This window comes from Centruroides sculpturatus, unplaced genomic scaffold (genome assembly GCF_000671375.1).
Source record: "Centruroides sculpturatus isolate CEXI.00-Female unplaced genomic scaffold, Cexi_2.0 scaffold346, whole genome shotgun sequence".
In the NCBI taxonomy this organism is placed as follows: Eukaryota; Metazoa; Arthropoda; class Arachnida; order Scorpiones; family Buthidae; genus Centruroides; species Centruroides sculpturatus.
In genome coordinates this window covers 84,240-104,312 of record NW_019384533.1, presented here as the reverse complement: position 1 = coordinate 104,312, position 20,073 = coordinate 84,240, and the positions used below count along the sequence as shown (strand labels likewise).

The 20,073-nt window shown below is 25.6% G+C and overlaps 2 protein-coding genes across 3 annotated transcripts in view; both read left to right on the top strand.

The window, feature by feature from the left end:
* The window catches only part of LOC111623106 (equilibrative nucleoside transporter 3-like), a 38,298-nt gene extending 23,775 nt beyond the window's left edge, over nt 1-14,523 (top strand). For both annotated transcript variants that reach the window (XM_023365586.1, XM_023365587.1), the window contains 7 exons: nt 882-979; nt 6,810-6,860; nt 9,296-9,381; nt 10,071-10,119; nt 13,474-13,571; nt 14,161-14,256; nt 14,347-14,523. In XM_023365586.1, coding sequence (XP_023221354.1) covers nt 882-979; nt 6,810-6,860; nt 9,296-9,381; nt 10,071-10,119; nt 13,474-13,571; nt 14,161-14,256; nt 14,347-14,508 — 640 coding nt within the window. In that variant the 3' untranslated portion in view covers nt 14,509-14,523. The remainder of the gene's footprint in view (nt 1-881; nt 980-6,809; nt 6,861-9,295; nt 9,382-10,070; nt 10,120-13,473; nt 13,572-14,160; nt 14,257-14,346) is intronic.
* Nucleotides 14,524-16,601: 2,078 nt separating this feature from the next.
* On the top strand, nt 16,602-17,831 carry LOC111623107 (equilibrative nucleoside transporter 1-like). Its single transcript, XM_023365588.1, has 2 exons — nt 16,602-16,793; nt 17,199-17,831. The coding sequence occupies exons 1-2, from the start codon at nt 16,657-16,659 to the stop codon at nt 17,323-17,325; spliced, it is 264 nt and encodes an 87-aa protein (XP_023221356.1). The 5' UTR covers nt 16,602-16,656; the 3' UTR covers nt 17,326-17,831.
* Nucleotides 17,832-20,073: the final 2,242 nt, after the last annotated feature.

Here is a 20,073-nt window from a genome sequence, read left to right as displayed (position 1 = left end):
AACAGCGCACACAAAAATTAGACTTCTTTTACCAGAAAATAACAGTTTTGAACCGAAATAACAATTAAAAAGGCAGGATTCCAACTAATCAGTACTACTATATCGTTATTTTAGTTGTTCACTTGTGATATTTTTTGATAACTTTTTATTACAGATTAATTTTTATTATAATTTAACATAACTTACATTCTTAAAACGTGAAATTCTTTTTGAATAGTAGAAATTTTGTCTACATAGTCAAGCCCAGAGTTTTCACATCACTTTGCAATAATCTTTACATTTTTTTNTAGTAAATTGCATTTTTAAAAACTTTATTTCAAAATGTAAGCAAATTTTTTTTTTATCAATAAATTTCTATTATCCTTGAATTTTTGACTGTATTTCAATATAATGAAATTTTAGAATAATGAAAATATTTGGATGGTCCCCTTAATTTTGTTATACTGACATTTCACTGTGCTATGTATAAATGAAGTGTGTTGAATTTTGCAATTTTATATAATTTCAAGTTTTATTATTATGCTATTATGTTACTGTAAATTATGTTTACTTTTTTCGTCACTGAATAATTTACAGTTATTCATATTGCATTGTTGTGGAATTTAATATTTGTCAAATTTTGTTTTCATTTAAATAAAATTCTTTATATTTATTGTTAAAAATAATGATTATTTATTTGTGATTTGATAATTTGGTGAATAAAATAAAATCTTTCTCAATTTATTTTTCTGTAAACCGAAAATTTATTACCTTCTAAATGTATTCAGAATATCACTCTGTATTTTAGAAAAAGTATTCAAAATACAATAATTTTAACTATGAAATATAAAATTCTTTTAGTGAACAACAAGTATTCATAAGTTTTTCTAATTTGATTTTAGTGGAGGTAATCTTACTGTTCGCATTGTATGCAGCTTAATTGTAGAAGTGATCATTTTTATTTTGACTGTAGTACTGGCAATGGTGGATTCAGCATCATGTAAGTTACTACTTTGTTGCACATTTTATGAATAAAAGTAATTTTTAATGTTTTCAATAACTAATCAAAATATATTATTATAAAATAATTTAAATTTATAATTTAATATAAATAGATTAGATTGTAATTTTAGAGTGTAAATAATAATTGAATTAAAAGAACTTGATAGTCTAACTTAAGGGATATGAGGTAATTAGAATTATATATTGTCAGTTCCTGGCTTGCTTATGAACTCCCAAATTATGAACATTTTGCACTTACAATGCCAAAACTAGTATATTAAAAAAATTATTTTTGAGCCCAAATGTCCAAATAATCAGTTTCACTTCACACATGTTGATTTGAAAATGCAGTAAATAGCATAAATGTGTGATCATGCACAAATCATGCATATTGCTTCTGCACCACTTGAACAAAGGATTGACATCACATTGGCCAGGACTGACACCACTGCATCTTTATGGAAGACACAGAGAACTGTTTGGCTATTAGTTTGCTGTTTCATGAGTGTACAAAGTTTTATTGTATTGCAAGCAATTACATTTGTAGTTGGTCTGATTCAGGATGGAGGAGGTCTAAGAGACAGTGCAATGGAAGGAATTGCACTCCACTACAGATTAACCGAAACAAATACTCGTTTATTTACATAGGATTTACTTAAGAATTACAATAAAGATCATAATAACGAGTCATTATAAGCATCTCATGGCGGGTCTCTAATGTGAGAGAGAGAGTTTACACTCGAGCATGAGATGATAAATACCTGTTGTAAGAATGTTGAGGAAGTCAGACACTTGAAGATCAAGAGAAGATAGACTCCAATAAGAGGATGTATTTGACTCCTCACAGGTTAGATCTGAATTCATCTAGGTAGGAAGATGAAACTGGCTCTCTCAGGTAGGATTTGGATCAAGGCAGCAATCCACAGTAGTTGATATTGGAGGGATCTAGTCGGGAAATCTGGCATTAGGATGAACTCTAATAACAGCCAAACTGGATGTAATAGGCAACTGGCAATGACGGATGAACTGCTTGTCATCATCCAATTCTCTCTCTTATTTTTTGGTCCTCCCCTTTTTTTGCATCTTCTTTTTTGGAAGTGTTAGATTATAATCTGATAGATGACTTTTTGACAATTGTTTCTGATATATCATCAGAAGTGACATATTCAGATGTCATATCTGGACAAGGAAGCAAAGTCTGTGGGAAATAGAATCATTTTCTGTGACTACATTTTGTGTTAATAAAAATTTTTCTAACATTTATTTGAGAAATATTTTTGATATACTGTACATATATATATTTTTGATATTTAATTATATATATAATTTGACTTCTTTTAAATAAAATTCTTGATTAAATCTGTGTTCTCACAAATGTATTATACTACAATATTACACATAATAAAATTACAATATTCATGCATATGCAATATTACGTAAACTTTGTATGCAACTTTGAGAACTGTATTCTATTATCACCAATATTTTTAAACATTAAAAATATTGGTGATAATGGCAGAAAAGTTCTTTACACAATTTAGAGAATTTTAAAATGTGTTAGATTGGGCACTCGGTGTGATAAACTCAATTTTGGAATCTTTACATTTTAAAAAAAGTTACAACCTGAGTATAAGTTGACTGCTTACTATTAATTTTATTTGCATGCAAAAAATTAACATTTTGCATAAAAAGATTTGGAAAGTCATTGAAACAATATTTCATCACTTTCATTTTTACTCTTGTTTCTTATTTCATTGTCATCATGTTCTTTAGCTTCCTTGAATGGTATTGTATATCATCATCATCTGTTCCATCCAAGCTGTTGGTAACACATTTCTTACATCCCTTTATAATTATATTAAATAATCAGACCTCCGAGTAGCTCAATTTTCTCACTTGTACTCACTTTTCTCATTTTTCAGGTCATTTTCTCACTTTTCTCACTTTTGCCTAATTAAGATGTGGAACAAATCATAATTTTAAAGCCAAACGATCTGCCGAATTATCGGACTATCGGAATAGAATTTTCTGGAAGAAAATACTCGGCTCTGAGCGGGACTCAAAATCAACTGCCGCTCAGTGTTGTTAGGTTATAGGAAACAAAAATTTATTTCACGTATGTAAAAAAATCCTATATGCACTTAATCCCTCTCATTACAAATGATTTCATAGCATATTGTTAACATTAAATCACATCTATATTTCCCTAAATGTATGTTTAAACTGACTACATGTATAATTATTCCATATAGTAAGTATTATTTTTATAAAATGTGTTTTAAAAAACTTGTGAAATATTCATTTTTTAATCTTTTCTCTTATGCTGATTATAATTGTGCATTAATTGAGAGATTAAAAAAGTAAACGAAAATGTAAATTCATATTTACATATAAAATTTACCAAATAAATTAAAAGATTCGAAGTGTTGTAAAAAGTACAACACGTGATTGCTTGTGAGAAATTTTCACACGCTTCCCAAAAGGTTAACAACATTGCAAGGATGTTGGTTTTTATTCATCTGCAGGAAAAAGTTCCTTGTTATTTATGAAATCATTAATAAAATATTATTTTACTTATTTGAAATATATTTATTTCAGGTTTATTATTTTATTTTGAAATCAATATTTACACATCTCGTAGCATTAAAAAAAATAAACAGTTTCTGATAGTGATAAATATTCTAGTATAGCCAAATTAGTGAAATCAGCATTGAAAATCCCCATTCCCATGAGAGAGAGGGTCAATTTTACACCAGGCACTTTCTCCAGATAGAGCATCAGTGTTGGAAAGAATACTTAATTCACTTTTGATTGTTAAGGAGGGACTAAATATGTATGACCAAAGCCCACACCTTATACCCATTACAAAGGACTACTGAAATTATCCCTCAGCGCATAGAATTTATCAAAAACAATTAAAAAACGAAAAGAAGTTAAAAGAATAAGAGAAACAGAAAAAAGAGCAGAACAGGAAGCACAGAAACATTTTGAAGAACAACAAAAGAAAGCTGTTCGTAACATGAATATTATGGAACTGCAGCTAAGTTTAAACCAGAAAAATGTAGAAGAAAATGAAATACGTGCGACAGGCCAAGTTTTGTTAGAAGCAGGAAAAAAAAAACTGGAGAAGGCTATTAACAGCAAGAACATGAATTAAGTATGAGCAGCATCTGTGATGCTTATTAGTGTTAAGTGTTCAAAAGCAAGAGAAAGCTGAAAAACATCCAGAATAATCTTAATAAAAGAACATTATCTTTCATGACTGATTATTTCAGAAACCAAATACTTTTTTAAGTATTCATGGTTTACTGGAAATACAGTAGCCGTTCGTTATATCGCACTTGTCTGGAGACAGAAAAAACGCGATATAACCAAGTAATAAAAATTCTGGGCTTTTACTAAACAGATTATAAACTCTATGGAATCTATATTCTTTCATCAGCAAGTGTTTCTGATATAAAATAAGCTTAGTTTTTCAATCCTAAATTTTATTTATGGTTATATTGTATTAATTACGTTTATGTAAACATAAACGTAATTAATACAATTTACATACATTTAGCATTATTGTTTCTTTAGAATACATTAGAATACGATACATTTAGCATTATTGTTTCTTTAGAAATGGCATTGAAAGACAAATACTGTCGATATAAAAACATCAATTGTGATTTTATTATACAGTACTATATAAATCGCTATTAGAAATTCGTGTAGTTTATATTTTTCAATAAAAATTATAAATGCTGTAATTGAAAATTTAAAAAAATAAATACTGAATATATAATAGAACATCAAAACTTATAAAATTACAGAGTAAAAATTCTCTAAAAAGCAAAATAAAGTTACTACTGTATAAAAATTTTAGAACTTTCCATTCAAAATTAAAGAAATCTTTTCCTTACACATTATGCCATGAATTTGAAATTTCACACCTTTATGTGAATTGACTCAATACCATTAATTCACATAAAGGTTGAAATTTCGAATTCACAGAAACTTGTAAATGAAAAGACTGTACTTAAAACTAATAAATAAACAACTTTTATATCAAAAGGAAACAGATGATAATCAATCTATCCACCTGTTCTGCATATTTAGATCTTAACAAATTTATTGTTTCACCTTCAGTGGTAGTTTTAAGGACAATAGTAGAAAAATACTGTATTTCGTTGCAAATAGAAATTCAGTGGCAGTCGATAATTTAAAATTTATTGACTCAAATGCTCTTAAAATTTGGGGGACCAAGAAAGCACGATATAAGGACTGACTACTGTATTACAGTATATACAGAAATTTTTAAAATGTGTTTAACCATAACAGAATAAAAAGAAAATAACAACTTTTACTGCTATTTTGCTGAGTTTTTCTTCTGTGTTTTCACTTCATTTTGTCACTATTGCACTCACTTTTTATTCACTTTTTCTTTATTTTAACTCACTTTTCCAGAGGAAAAATGGCACTCCCAGGCCTGAATAATACTTTAAATTCCATAATCTTCTGTTTGTAGGTGTAAAGGAACTCTGGTGATCTAATGATCCAAAGCAACAATCTCTCATAATTCTACTGTTATTTGAAATTTTTCAAGAAAATATATGAAATTTTTATTAGTTTTTATCTATACAATTGATTATGAGAATTAGTTGCATTCAATTACAATTTTCTTGTCAAAATAACTTTAATTAGAAACAAAATTTTTTAAATATGTATTTACAAACATCTGGGAATTAATCAGCATAAATAAATTTTTGATTTCTTTCTTAGTAATTTTTATCAATTGCACTTAAATCATACTAGTCAATTTGAAAATTATACCCGAAAGATTTATCTTTTATAGAAAGAAATATAAACATCAACTTATATTATAAATTGCAAGTTGTAACTTAGTTTCTTTTCTATTGATATCAATAAAATTAATAAAAATTATTGAGCAAAATCAAGATAATATTTTGTATGTCAAGTAGGCTTCCATGTATGTGCATTCTGCCATAGGAAATACTCCCTTACATATTTTATGTTTATTCTGGAAAATGTACTGGCAGTTTTATGACTGTTGAAAATGAAATCAAAACAGAGACTTGATGTCATTAAAAAAAATAATACCAAAACTTGGGACTGCTGAACATTTTAAATTGAAAAAAAAAAAACAAAGACAATAAAATAATATAAATAAATAAATACCATAAATACAGTAAAAACATAAAACAGACATTTTTTTACTGTATTTATGGTATTTATTTATGTTGTTGTATTTTATTTTTTATTTCAATTTAAAATGTTTAGCATTCCTGAAACTTATATTCTATTTTCTTACATTCTAAATTGTTAATTTACAAAATTTTAAATAATCTTTGTAAACCTGAAGATGGTCTTTTCATAAGACCGAAATCATTATTTATTAAAGGTTTTGTTGCTGCTTTAAAAGGTTTTAGTTGCTATCTGGCAGTTATTTTTATATTATAAAAATTTTTTCATATAATGAAGAACAGAATGAAGAAAAATGTTATTTTCAGAAAAACTTTTATAAGTATTTTTATAATTTTTCTTAATAAATGAATAATTTTTCTTTATAGTTGATATTACATAATTTATTAACAGTTTGAGTTATAGAAACAGCTAAGATTAATAGAAGATATGTGTATATATGTAATGCCATCTATAAAAATGATTAGAAATAGATTTAATAACCAATTAAATAACAGCCATGATTATTTCCAGAGATTTATTTCTATTGAATAAGTTTTTGATATACTTCAGATTATTTTTTATTAATAATATATATTTTTAAAGATATGAAATTAATCACTTTGCTTAATTATTTTAATTAGGGCCAGATATTTTTTTCTATGCAACAATGGTTTCAGTAGTAATTTTAAATAGTAAGTATATAGTTTTTGTACTAGAATTACTTTAGTTTTAAGCTTAAATTAGAAGTGTCAATTAAAATTCAAAGCTCAGTGATTACATTTTGATAGAATAAATTGCAGTTCTAATTAATGCTGCTTTTCTCTGATTGGCTAGCATCTTAGCATTTTGCATCTCTTTGAAGAAAATCAGGCATCAAAAACTATTGACAAACTATTCCAATAAAAATTTGCGATTCCACAATAAAATCCATTGAGTCTAGTAATGTATGAATGTAGCCAATGAAGATTTGGGATGTGAGGTGTAATTGTTGAAAGTTGAAATTTGATACTCAGTTAGGGCATGCCATTAGAATGCACACTAAGAAGGATTTTTGGAAATCCCCCATGGAGGAGAGAGAGAGGGTTAAGGATTACCCTGAAAAACTCAGTTTCTACTATACTATTTTAGATGTGGTTTTTTTCATTTTTTGTAGGAAATTGAACATATTTTTAAATCCATCTAAAAATTCTCTAATTAGCTTCAGAAGAGGGGGGGACCTAATTCTTGCACCCAGTGAAAATGGGTAAGATCAGCTATAAAACCATAAAAAATTCTTTATTCCTTTACTGTACTTAATTTAGAGAATTTTTAAAATGTGTTAGATTGTTCATTCAGTGTGATAAACTCTTACTTAAGATAACCTTTGTAAATATAAATCAAATACTATAATATAATATAGTAGAAGGGTTAGAAATACAAAATAATTACAAAATAATTTAATAATCTTAATCTTTGCTGCTGTTATTTTTTGCCCAAGCAACACAGGGCTTATCTGCTAGTTTTACTATAAGTCAGAACTTGTTTAACAGATGGAAGAGGTTTTTTTTTGCATTGAAGAAAGTAACTTAAGCTGAATAAAACCGAAAATTAAGATTCTATTTGTAGACAAATAAGTAAAATTTATCTCTAGATATAATTGTCATTGTAGAACATGACAAACTCTATTCCAAGAATGATTTTGAAATTTTAGAGATATGAAGGTTATGTGATGAGGAGACATACAGACACAAGGTCTTTGTTGGAATTAACCAGAGATATAATCAAATACTTTCAAAAACTGAATGAATTCACCTCAAGAATTGGTATATCTATCTATATATATAAATGGACATGTGTCCCCCTATATTTCACTTTTCAGCCAAAACTACACATCGCACATGAATGGTGTTTGTATGTGGTAGTAGCCCCAAGTCTCCATTCGTGCACTATGGTGGTTGCATCTCGATAGATAAGGGTGTGGGAGATATGGGCTTGAAAGTGGTTGAAAGTGGAAGATTTTCTATTTCGATTTAAAAAATTTTCAAATTTGAATTTAAATTTGAATTGGTTCGATTATAGAACAATTGTAAACAAATTGATTTCAAGTTGATCAAATTGAAAATAGTTCATTTGACTGGACGTAGAAATTCTCTGATTAGTCTGGTAACGGGGGACCTAATTCTTGCATTCTGTGAAAACGGGTAAGATTGGCTATAATGTAATTATCTTAATCTTCACTATCGTTACTTTTTGCCCACAAATAAAAATCCAGCGAAGCGGGTCCTTGCAGCTAGTATTATATAAAAAAACACTAGTATAATAACAAGTTAAACAAACACCAAAAATATTTAATAATATTTAATATAACAAATGTAGGATTGACCAGGAGGTTCTTGATCATGTTCAATTAATATAGATTGAACCCAATAATAAAATTATTTTTGTATATGTAAAAGTAATTTTACTATAAAAATGAATGTAACTAGGTAACACTTATCTAGTATAATATAAAGATTAAAAAAAAAACTAAAACTTGTTCAAAATGGAAACCTGCCAAACTGAAAAAAAATTTGGTATGATGCAATTCCAGTTTACACAGATTTTACTGTACTTAGCTTTCATGCAAAGATGTTATGTAAAGAATTTTAAGAGTAAAAATATATATTCATTTCATTATTATTGCAAAATTATTAGAAATTTTATTACTGATTTGATGATATAACTGAATTTATCTATCAAAATAGCTGGATAATTATTCAGAATCATTGTTTTTTTTAATGAATATACTACAATTAATAACTTCCATATCAATGACACAATTCAATATTTTAATAATTTCTATTCTGGATGTATTAAAATTACTTGTTTTGGACAATCTAATACTTCTCTAACATTACAGTTTTTTTAAAATAAAAGTTTAATGAATCTGGTGTTTTTATGTTATTTTGGATAATGTAATATAACCTGAATTTATATTTTATATTGTTATTCATATTTATAATATAAAACAAATTTAATAAAATATTATAATTATACTTACTAACTAATCTAATCCAAAACAATACAGTTTTATTTGCTATGTTAGTTATATTTAATTTTTATATGTAACATATATGTTTGTTTATACATTATACTTATTTAATTTTAGTGGCTAATGGAGTTTATCAGAATAGTGTGTATGGTGTTGCTGCCAATTTACCAATGCAGTATTCTAATGCTGTTGTTCTTGGAGCGGTAAGATTTATACAACATTAATTAACTCGATTTTATTTATTACATTTTAAACTAATTAAAATTATTTAATTTAATTTACAATGTGTCATTTGCTGTATAAACTGATTTAGTTTTTTTTTAATAAATACAAATCTTTACTAAAAAAACTTGATTATAAAATTATATGAAAACTTAAATATTTTCACTTATAAAACTTCAAAATGTATTTTCAAATGTACATTCCATTTCATTTAAAGATTAAATTAGATTGAATTTGCTCTAAAACAATGATATATAATAGTTTGTTTCATAAAACTATGAAGTTTCAAAGAACATTTCTATGGATTTACCAAACAATTAATTTATGATAAAATTAATTTTTTTCAAGACTATAAAAAACCATTGCAAAATATATAAAGTAAGCAACTTTTTATTTTTTAAACAAATTTATGTCATGATAAAGTAGTAAAGATTTTTGATTTTATAAATTCGTTCATTTTTCATTTTTTAAATATTTAAAATGACATATGTTATCCACATTTAATCAATATTTGTATCCTAAAGTCATATGTAAATTAATTTAAATTACTCTAAATTAATATCTAAGTCTATCTTTAATTTAAAATTTAATTAAATCAACTTAATATACAATTCTTAATTTATTTAAGTTTTACTACAATCTCTGAAATTACTTATTTGTGTTTTTGTAGAATATAAGTGGAACATTGACATCAATAATTAATATTATTTCAATTGCTGGTAAGAAATTTTTCATTTTTTTATTTATACTAAAATATTTATTTTATTAGTTACATACAGGGATGTAAACAGAAATTTATGAGTGTGAATCACCTGTATTGCTGATGGCTTGCATACTTAGCATAAATAAATAGGCTGTTGTAAAAATGCAACAGCCCAAGATTATTAGTAATACATTGTTGAAGGACCTGCCCTATTTGTGTGGCAGCATGTTGCATGTCATATGCAAACAATGTGACACCTGATAATGCTCGATTAAAAAAGACTGAACAAGAACAAGTATTAAAATTCATTCTTCTTTACCTTGTGGCTGTTCATATAGCATAGTATTTGACTCTGATGTGTCTGTTTTCTGTTTTATCCAATAGTCAACTGCTTGTGGCATTTTTACACTATTTACTTTTAAACTTGTGTGGTATAGCAATGGAAGCCAGCAGAGAGTGACAGGCAGAAAGGGATTAATGTGGGAAATGTCACTCCTTGCTGCCCATGTGGTTACATTCCTGTACATAATAAATATATGTATATATAGTATATAAGATGTATTTATTTTTGAATTAATATTTTTTAAAAATAAGTAATTAAAATTGTATCATTAATTAAATATATTATTAAAGGATTCTGTGGTTGTTTTAGATATAATAATAATGTAATGTTAATTATGTACCTCAAAGCCTGTTACCAGTGTGAAATTAACTTCAAAAAACAATAAAGTAAAATTTCACAAACATTTTTGAACCTTCAATGGTTCTTCTTCAGGTGGCGACAAATTTCTGTTAGGGTGCCTGTAAATTGTTACGAAACTGTCTTATAATGGTAGTACATATGTGGTAAATGCCTGTAACAGTTAGACTCCACCAAAAATACATGGAAGAAATTGAAATGGTTTTATATCACCATTATGTCCAGTTACAAGGAACAAACAGTCTTTGTTTACAAAGACTAATAGAAACTATGTATTTAATTATATTTTAATTGAAATTTTAAGTTTTTATTTGCATTTTTAAGTTTGGTCTATTACTAGTGAACATTTTAAAACTGTTTTGCACATTTTTACAGAGACATAGCCTCTAATAGAAAGTCATCTCTGTAAAGGAAGATTGGACATGATAGAATTGGATATGAAGACATTTTAGTTTCTTTCATGTATTTGTAATGTAAAATACTATCAGCAATTTTAATTGAAAGTTAGACCCCACATTATGCTCTTCCCTAAATGTCCTTTCTCACATTCCAAAAAGACTAAGTAGTGTTGGCTCAGCAGGGGTTGACAGTCAAAGTTTAGAATATTAGAATTAAAACTTATACTCAGTTACAAAGGATGTTGATTCTCAATAATTGTTATTATTAATTTTTAGAAAGTTTTTATAAATATAGATTTTTACATTCAAAATTCAAAACTGAATTACTGTTTAAAGTTTTACTCTTTGATATAGATGTTACGTGTAACTAACTATTGTTATCTGAAGAAATGACTTTTGATGTTGGTTTTTGAATACATTCTTAATAAATAGTTCTAACAATAGAAATTAATATTCTATTTCAATATTTTAAGAAAATATAATAATTTTATTTATTATATATAAGCATTGTCAATAAAGTAATTAAAATATATAAAGATGGATCAGAAAATAAGGTTATATGGTCTGTAAACACTACAAATTGTACAAATTGAAACTTCACCAATACTTTATTTCTCAACCTAGTCACCAAAAATACTTGTTAGACACATTGCTTTAAGCTTATTCATTTCATCAGCATAAAATTTCTGTTTTTGGTAATTCATCATGCAGTGTGACTACATATTTCATCACTTCATTCAATGTAATAACATCAATTGAAGTAATCATTGAAAACATAGAAAAACTAAAGAATATGTAATATTTTTAGAATTAGATTTTTCAATAAAGAATATAAATATAATAATACATTTTTAACATAGTCATAATATTTTAATTTGAGGAAAGTAAAAGCAGACATCTGTAATTTTACAAGAAAATTTATTATACTGACTAAATTTAAAGACAAAACTTAAAATTTTAATAGTTTTTATTCAATGTATTTAATATTGAAATAGAACTAATATAGAAGAATCAAAAACTGTTTTAATTATGCAAGTAGTTTCTTTAGTTTTATCTAAAAAAAATCAAATGAAAGTTCTTGATATAATAAATTTATTGTACAGTGGGTGATCGGTTAACGAACAAATTGGATAACAAACACTTTCGCGAAAGATTTTTATGTTCGGACAATGAACACATGATTGGATAACAAACATAGAAGAAACGACATAAAATAATGAATACCAATTGGTCTTCCCTTGTCTTTGTGCAATAATTCGAAACTTTTCAGAGTGTGGGAGGTGTCAACATTGACGCTCAACCTGGTATATACTGATCGGATAGTATTCCTTCGAACTTTGAGACTCTCCCTTGAAGTTCCAGCCTTTTATTTTTCTGACAAAATCAATTCGTTTGTGTATTTGCAAGACTGTCGGGTAGGCACTCGTTAAGTTTTGCGTCTGTTTTTCTTTTCGAAAGGTGAGAGTATAATAGCAAAGGTAGAGAGTGGGCAGAAGATGCCTAATGTTACTGGGCAGTATGGCGTGAACAGGTCTACAGTAGGCCGTAGTTCAATCTTATTTAAGAAAGATACTATATAATCAAGAAGACTCAAGCAGCTAAAGGAGTAACAAAAATCACATCTGAGAAATAAAGAACATTGAAGAGTTCATAATGGAACCTGAAATGGATCTGACAACAGAATAATGCCAAAAACTTAGCGAGATATGTTTTCTTCTGAAAAAGAGGATTAATGCCAATATCTGCTATTAAAGATCTTCTGAAGAAGTGGGAGGATGTAAGAACAACGGTCTTAGAATGGCATCCAAACTAGGTTGAGGCTTGGGGATTTCTACAATTGCAATGCTATTAATTACTTCTGAAAAATCCTGAAGAGAGTAAAGCAATTGACATTAGACAGATTCTTTAACCCTTTCAAATGGAAAAAACATGACTAATAAAAATGCAAGACTGTGTATGTATGTATTTGTATTATTACATATAAATAAACGTAGTAAGAAAGTATATATTTTTTTATTTTTGGGGGTCTCCAAAACGAATTAAATTCCCATTAAAACCTTGGTAAATCGATAATTGGTTAACAAACAATTTGAATAGCGAACAAAGTCTTGGAACGGATTATGTTTGTTAACCGATCACCCACTGTACTTTACATTTTATGAGATATTATAGTAATTCTTTAATATGTATATACTAATATTTTAATAATAATTTACAAACTTTTTGAAATATTACAAATTTTTAAATGAAATGTAAAACTGCATATTTTTAGCTTCTCCGAACTTAAAAACAGCAGCCATTTACTATTTTATAACAGCTATCTTTGTTTTGTTGGCCTGTTTTGATACATATTTTGCTTTACCTTTAATAGTAAGTATTTTTATTTATCAAATAAAAATTTAATTTTATATTAACTTTTATACTTTTGAAAGTTCGGTTAGGAAAAATCTGTAGAGTTCTATACTTGTTGATAAAAAGCTACCCACCAAGATTGAATTATCTTATCATTGCAAAACTTGGTATATAGCTTTTTATTAGACAGATATGTAGATGTAGATTACAGTTGTAGTCAGATTGCTTGCTACCAGAGTACCTTGATCAGCTTTTTATTATCATCAATCCACTTCTTTAGTAATAAGATTTGAGAAAGTTTTTGAAATTTGAACTTTTGTGTGTCAAAAAGTTATAAGTTTTGCTTTAAATCATTGAAATGATTTCAAAAATCAGTATGTTATGGTGTCAATATTCAATTTTTAAAAAAATCTTAAAAAACTTAATCTAAAAATCTTGTATTAAATAATAAGGATTTTATCTGATTTAAGTGAAAACAAATTTTTAGAAAAATAAGAAGTGTTTTTGTTTTCTCTTTAAAACAATTTTCATTATTTAAATAGGCTGTATTCATTTGTTAAAGTATTTTTATATGACTTATTCTATTTGTTTTATTTTTTTTTTACAGCGTTTTTACAGATATCATAGAGAATTAACAAAAGCTGCTAATAAAGAAAGTAAATGTGTTTATAAAAAGCCACCATTCTTTTTAATATTTAAAAAAGTAAGATATTTAATTGTAAGAATTATAATGTAATTTCAAATTAGAATTAAAATTTAAAAATGCAATTTAAATTTAAATATTTTGTTTTAGATTTGGCCTCAATGTTTTAATGTATTCTTTGTATTTTTCGTGACTCTAACAATATTTCCTGCTGTCCATGCAAATATAAAAGCAATTGATCCAAATTTCATAATTCCACGTAAGTTTGACTTTTTTAAAAATTTAAACGTAAATTCCATTACTTATTTTTAATTATTTTAATATCTACACAAAATAATATTTTTAAGTGATTTCAATTTCAAAATCTAAAATAAATTGATAATAAAGGTATGAATAATTTTATTGGTGGTGACTGACTTCACAGAAAAGAATGTATCTATTCCATGTTTTCAGGTCAACTTGTAATGTATTAAAGTTACTGTTAATTTTTATTTTATTAATACATTTATTGCTTAATAAGAAATTAAGTTGTTTTGATAATTAGTTTAGTTAGATATTTTTCTAACTTTTAAAACAGAAGTTAACTCTCTTCTCATACTGTATCTTGTTTTATGTCATCCTTTCTTTTAGCTAATGTTTTAGAATTCATTCAGAACCCTTTTTTTCAGACCTTCCAAACCAAATATAAAAATTTAATGATTCTGTAATACATAATTTCAAGTTGAAGTGAAATTGTAAAACACAACAAATGCATATGCCAGAGCATGGAGCTGGAGGGCACACACTTAATTAACAATACATCAAAGATCTTTCATGTAATTGTCAACTTTAAATTCCACACCTGTCATTGAAATAAAATTATTGCACTTTGTTTCATAACTCCCGAAATTTGTTAGAAAATGTACATAATATATACATTAAGGGTGCAGCATTGCCCTTGTGACTGAATTTTGGAGTGAATTTTTTCCTAAAATTAAAACAGCATACTCAGGACAGTATGTATACTTAATTTGGTTTGAGATTTTCCCAATAGTCATTCTACAGAGAGCTTTGCACATCTACTCTTTAATTATGGTCAATCTGAAATATATATATATATGTTTGTGTTATCGTTAATCCAATAAATTGATTACTATACATAATCACTGATTATTTTACAAAATATTCCATTTTTATGACTAATCTGATAAAATATGTACAATTAATTATTTTTACTGGTTATTCTACATAACAGTCAAACCGTTTTGACTGAAGTGATAAATTATAAAGTATGGAATATTTTTATTATTATTATTTTTTTGGTACAGTTGTGAAGAGAGACAATACCAATGGGAACCTCCTCTTGTAAAATGAAAGTCCCTTGATAAATGACAAACTGATTCCTCGAATACTTTTGAGCTAATTGGGTTTTTTTTTTTTTTGGTGCCAATTCCACACATCTAGCATCAGTATCCATCTGCAGAATGACTACTAGAATGTTCCTGGAGTCACTCTTTCCCCTGGCTACATCAGGAATTCACTTTTATGGTGTCTGCAATCTTGCTTCTTGGAAACTTTAGCTAGGATTGGCTACACTACACTTAGGTAATCAGATGCTGGAGGCAACATGTACAGTACGACTGAGACAGGTTCAAACTTACAGAAATATGAGATTTATCACTTTAAAGGGTGCTGGTTATTGTTCGTAATAGTAGGTTAATGTGACTGACTAATTTTACAAAAACATGAATAATTTATCACATTTACCAAAAGTATTGGTTCTTATGCAGAATACCTGGTGATTACGCACACTTAACAGATTTATTAATTTAACCATAACATGTATTTTTTCTTAGTGTATGAACATTTGAATTTCCAAATTCTTTACATTTTTTTTTTCTAGTTTCATGTTCCTGATGATGTAAATTTGTTAAAAAATGTATTAATTAATACTGATAATTATAAGAATTAAGTTTTTGCAGACTTCAGAAATTTATTAAAGAAGATAACAACTTTGACTCAAGTATTATGTATAATACATTTGTAAATTATGAACTGTATTGATAAAAATAAATTATATATTATATCTTATATATAAAATACATAAAACATTATACAGACATATTCATACAAACACGTATAACTATCTGTGATTACAATTTGACTAGACATTGTTACTTTTGTGATCTGCATCATTAGATAGAAAACAAACTTGTTGATGTGTTTGATTATGATTGCTCATATATTTGTATTTCAAAATAATCGTTTTTTAAAATCTAGAATGTGTTATAAACAAATTAGAAATAAACATAAAGCTGTACTCACTCCTTAGTACCAAGTATTTTTAATTTTGAAAAGGTTTTTTTTTTTATTTATAAGTCGATAAGTAATGNTGAATTATCAAACTTTTTTCTTGTATAGCCAGGGCCTCGTTTCCTTTGGATTCCTGTTGTGCTACGTGTTGTACTGATACCATATTTTATGTTGTGCAATTATAAACCAGAAAAAAGAAAGTTTCCTGTATTTATAAATAATGATTGGGCTTATATGTCTATGGCTGTTGTATTGGGATTATCTAGTGGGTATTTCAGCAGTTTAAGCATGATGTATGCACCAAGGTAAGTAGTAAACTTGGTAATTATCTAAATTAATTATATTTATGTAAACAGTTAAAAAGTTTTTTAAATTTGATGTAAATATTATATAAATGGAATAAATTTATATTTTATTAGAAAAATTTAATTGATAATGAAGAACTGAATCTGAATAAAATAAAAGTTATTATTGTTTTATTAATGGAACTGACTAATGTATAATATAAAATTAATTATTAACAGATTATTTTATTTTTACTGTACTAAGAAATTTTAAAAATAAGATATATCCTTGTTGTTATCTGGTAGAATATCTTTATATTAATTCTTCTTTCTTAAATAAATTAATTGCATTTTTTTAATTCAAACATTTTAACTGCATCACTGTGTGTTTGTATTTGTTTTAAAAGAATGTTTTTCTAATTTTAGATGTGTTGAACCTCAATATGCATCTACTGCTGGAATGATGGCAGCACTTTTCTTAATCTTAGGCATTGTGTCCGGTGTCAACTTCTCATTCTTCATTTCTTGGTTGATTGAAACTCCACTGTTCTAAAGGATCTGAAGAGAAAATTTGTTGCCAAAAAGTTGGTTTAAAAATGATATAATTTATACAGTTATTATATCAAAATCTTTATATATGGAATAGTGTAAGTTTTTAAATTTGTTTATATGAATGCTTGTTAAATCATCAAGAAATACTTATTTATTTGCAAATATAAATTACATAGCATAATTTGTACTAAGTATCATTGTTTAAAAATCATCATTTTTATAAAAATAAATTATATATTATATCTTATATATAAAATACATAAAACATTATACAGACATATTCATACAAACACGTATAACTATCTGTGATTACAATTTGACTAGACATTGTTACTTTTGTGATCTGCATCATTAGATAGAAAACAAACTTGTTGATGTGTTTGATTATGATTGCTCATATATTTGTATTTCAAAATAATCGTTTTTTAAAATCTAGAATGTGTTATAAACAAATTAGAAATAAACATAAAACTGTACTCACTCCTTAGTACCAAGTATTTTTAATTTTGAAAAGGTTTTTTTTTTTATTTATAAGTCGATAAGTAATGAAATGTAGATAAGATATTTTATTCTCATTTTTATAATCAAAATTCATCATCTATTTTTAATTAAAGAGAAATTAAATAAAATAATATTTTTAAGTGATTTCAATTTCAAAATCTAAANACAAATATTTCTATAGTTTTTTTTTTTTTTGTTATTCTTTTAGTGAAAACTGTTAAATCTTCATTAAATGATCATCATTTAATGAAGATGTTGATAGAAAAATCTGTGGTAAAAATAATTATTTAAATTAATAAGAAAAGATTAAAACTTAATTATAAGATTAAAATTAAATATAATATATTTGCATGTTTAGAAAATTATACATTCTTCAAACATATAAACACTTACAAGGCAAAATCAATTAAGGTTTAAAGTTAATATCAAAATATTTTAATCTAAAGAAACATTATTTTAACCATTCTTTAATTATAGCAATATTAATTAAATGATATTAGTGCTTAATTATCTCAAAATATCTTTTGAAATAATATAATGTTTTATTATATAAACCAAAAATTAATTGTGCTCTTTTATATAAAATTTTTAAAATAGTTCAGAAGTATAATTTCATTTAAATATTAAAATTTTAAAAAAATATTAAAGCTTTTTGGTACTAAGGAGGAAACCTTATATTTTCTTTATAAATATTTTTAAAACTGTTTGAAAATAGAAATAATATCAAAATTTTTTATTATAATGTTATTGACAATTGTCTGTCTATTAATTGTCTATTGACAATTATTTGAAAATATTCTGTTTTAATATTTCTGTAATATAAGATTTAAATACATTTTATTTTATATTACAGTTGATAATTATCTACGTAGAATCTGAAATTAAGAAAGAACAGTATTATTTAGAATTTATTTATCTTATATTTTTATTTTTCAATGTATTTTTGTGATGTTTATACATTATAAAATATGCGGCCAAGAAAAAATTTCGTTTTGATTTGTAAAATTATTTGAATTATGTATTTTGTACAAGTATTGTTTCAGAAAGCTATTTATTCATCATACATTAGGATATTTTTGAACATAATGAAAATGATGTGGATCTTAAGATTTGCTATTATTTTATTTACACAGAAAAATAATTTGATTTTCTTTTATGCTAAACTTTCTGCATTTCTTATGAAAATATAATATCCAATCATTAATATTGTTTACATGTATCTTGTGATTTTTTTTTAATTTTCATTTTAATGTGTATAGTATTATTACGAAAATGTGTTACACGGTTAAAATTTAATACAGTGATTGACATTTAAACTGTACTTATTAATTTTCATTATTTAAAGTGTTATGGATAAATTGTTATTTCCATGAAGAAACTAAATAATTAAACTTCTTTTGTATCTAAATTATTATTATTATTATTATATTTTATATAGATTAATTAACAAGAAGGAAAAAGATTTGACAATTATGAAAAATTACATAAATTTATAATAATGATTTTGATAGAACAGTAAAAGTTATCTTTATTTATTTTAAGAAATTGTAAATTATATCTTAATTTTTATGTCGATTTACTTTCAACTTGCATTTGTCAGATTCTAGCAAATATAACAATACAAGTCATATTGATTACTTTAAATTGAATGCATATACCACTACAATTAAATATTAATCAATTAACAATCAATGTTTTTTTTTCATTCTTAATTAATAATCTTTAATTACCATTTTATCAAATACTAGTAATAATACTTATTTTGATCAAATTATAATGTATACCATATATATATATTTCCCATGACTGGTTGTATATTTTTATATACGAAATATAATTATCATTTTAATGGTAATACTTTATTATTAAAATAAATGTAAACATATACAAAATAATGTGATAATTGGTCCTATGTATTTTTTTTCCACCAGTATTTGAATAAATGAAAACATTATTCTAGTTTTGTTAGAAAGAAAATGACACTGATCTGTTAGAAGTTATTGAGATTTAGCTGTTCTTTCCTAGTTTATGGATTTAACATGTTTTGACATAGATAATTGTTTAGTTTGGGACAGTTAATGATAAGTATATGTTATACATTTTATTCCTAACTAAAATAAAAAGTAAAGGTCACACAGCATATTAATTTCATCTTTTTTTTTTTTTTTTTTTAATATTTCTGTTAAAAAAAGTCAATGTTTGTAAAATAAGATATAAATATTTAAGAGAAATGAAGTGGATTTATCAT

Bases quoted from the DNA above. Each gene is read 5' to 3' on its own strand.
- LOC111623107 (XM_023365588.1), top strand. From the start codon at position 16,657: ATGTTGTGCAATTATAAACCAGAAAAAAGAAAGTTTCCTGTATTTATA. The intron at 16,794-17,198 runs GTAAGTAGTAAA...TTCTAATTTTAG, and splicing joins AGCATGATGTATGCACCAAG to ATGTGTTGAACCTCAATATG.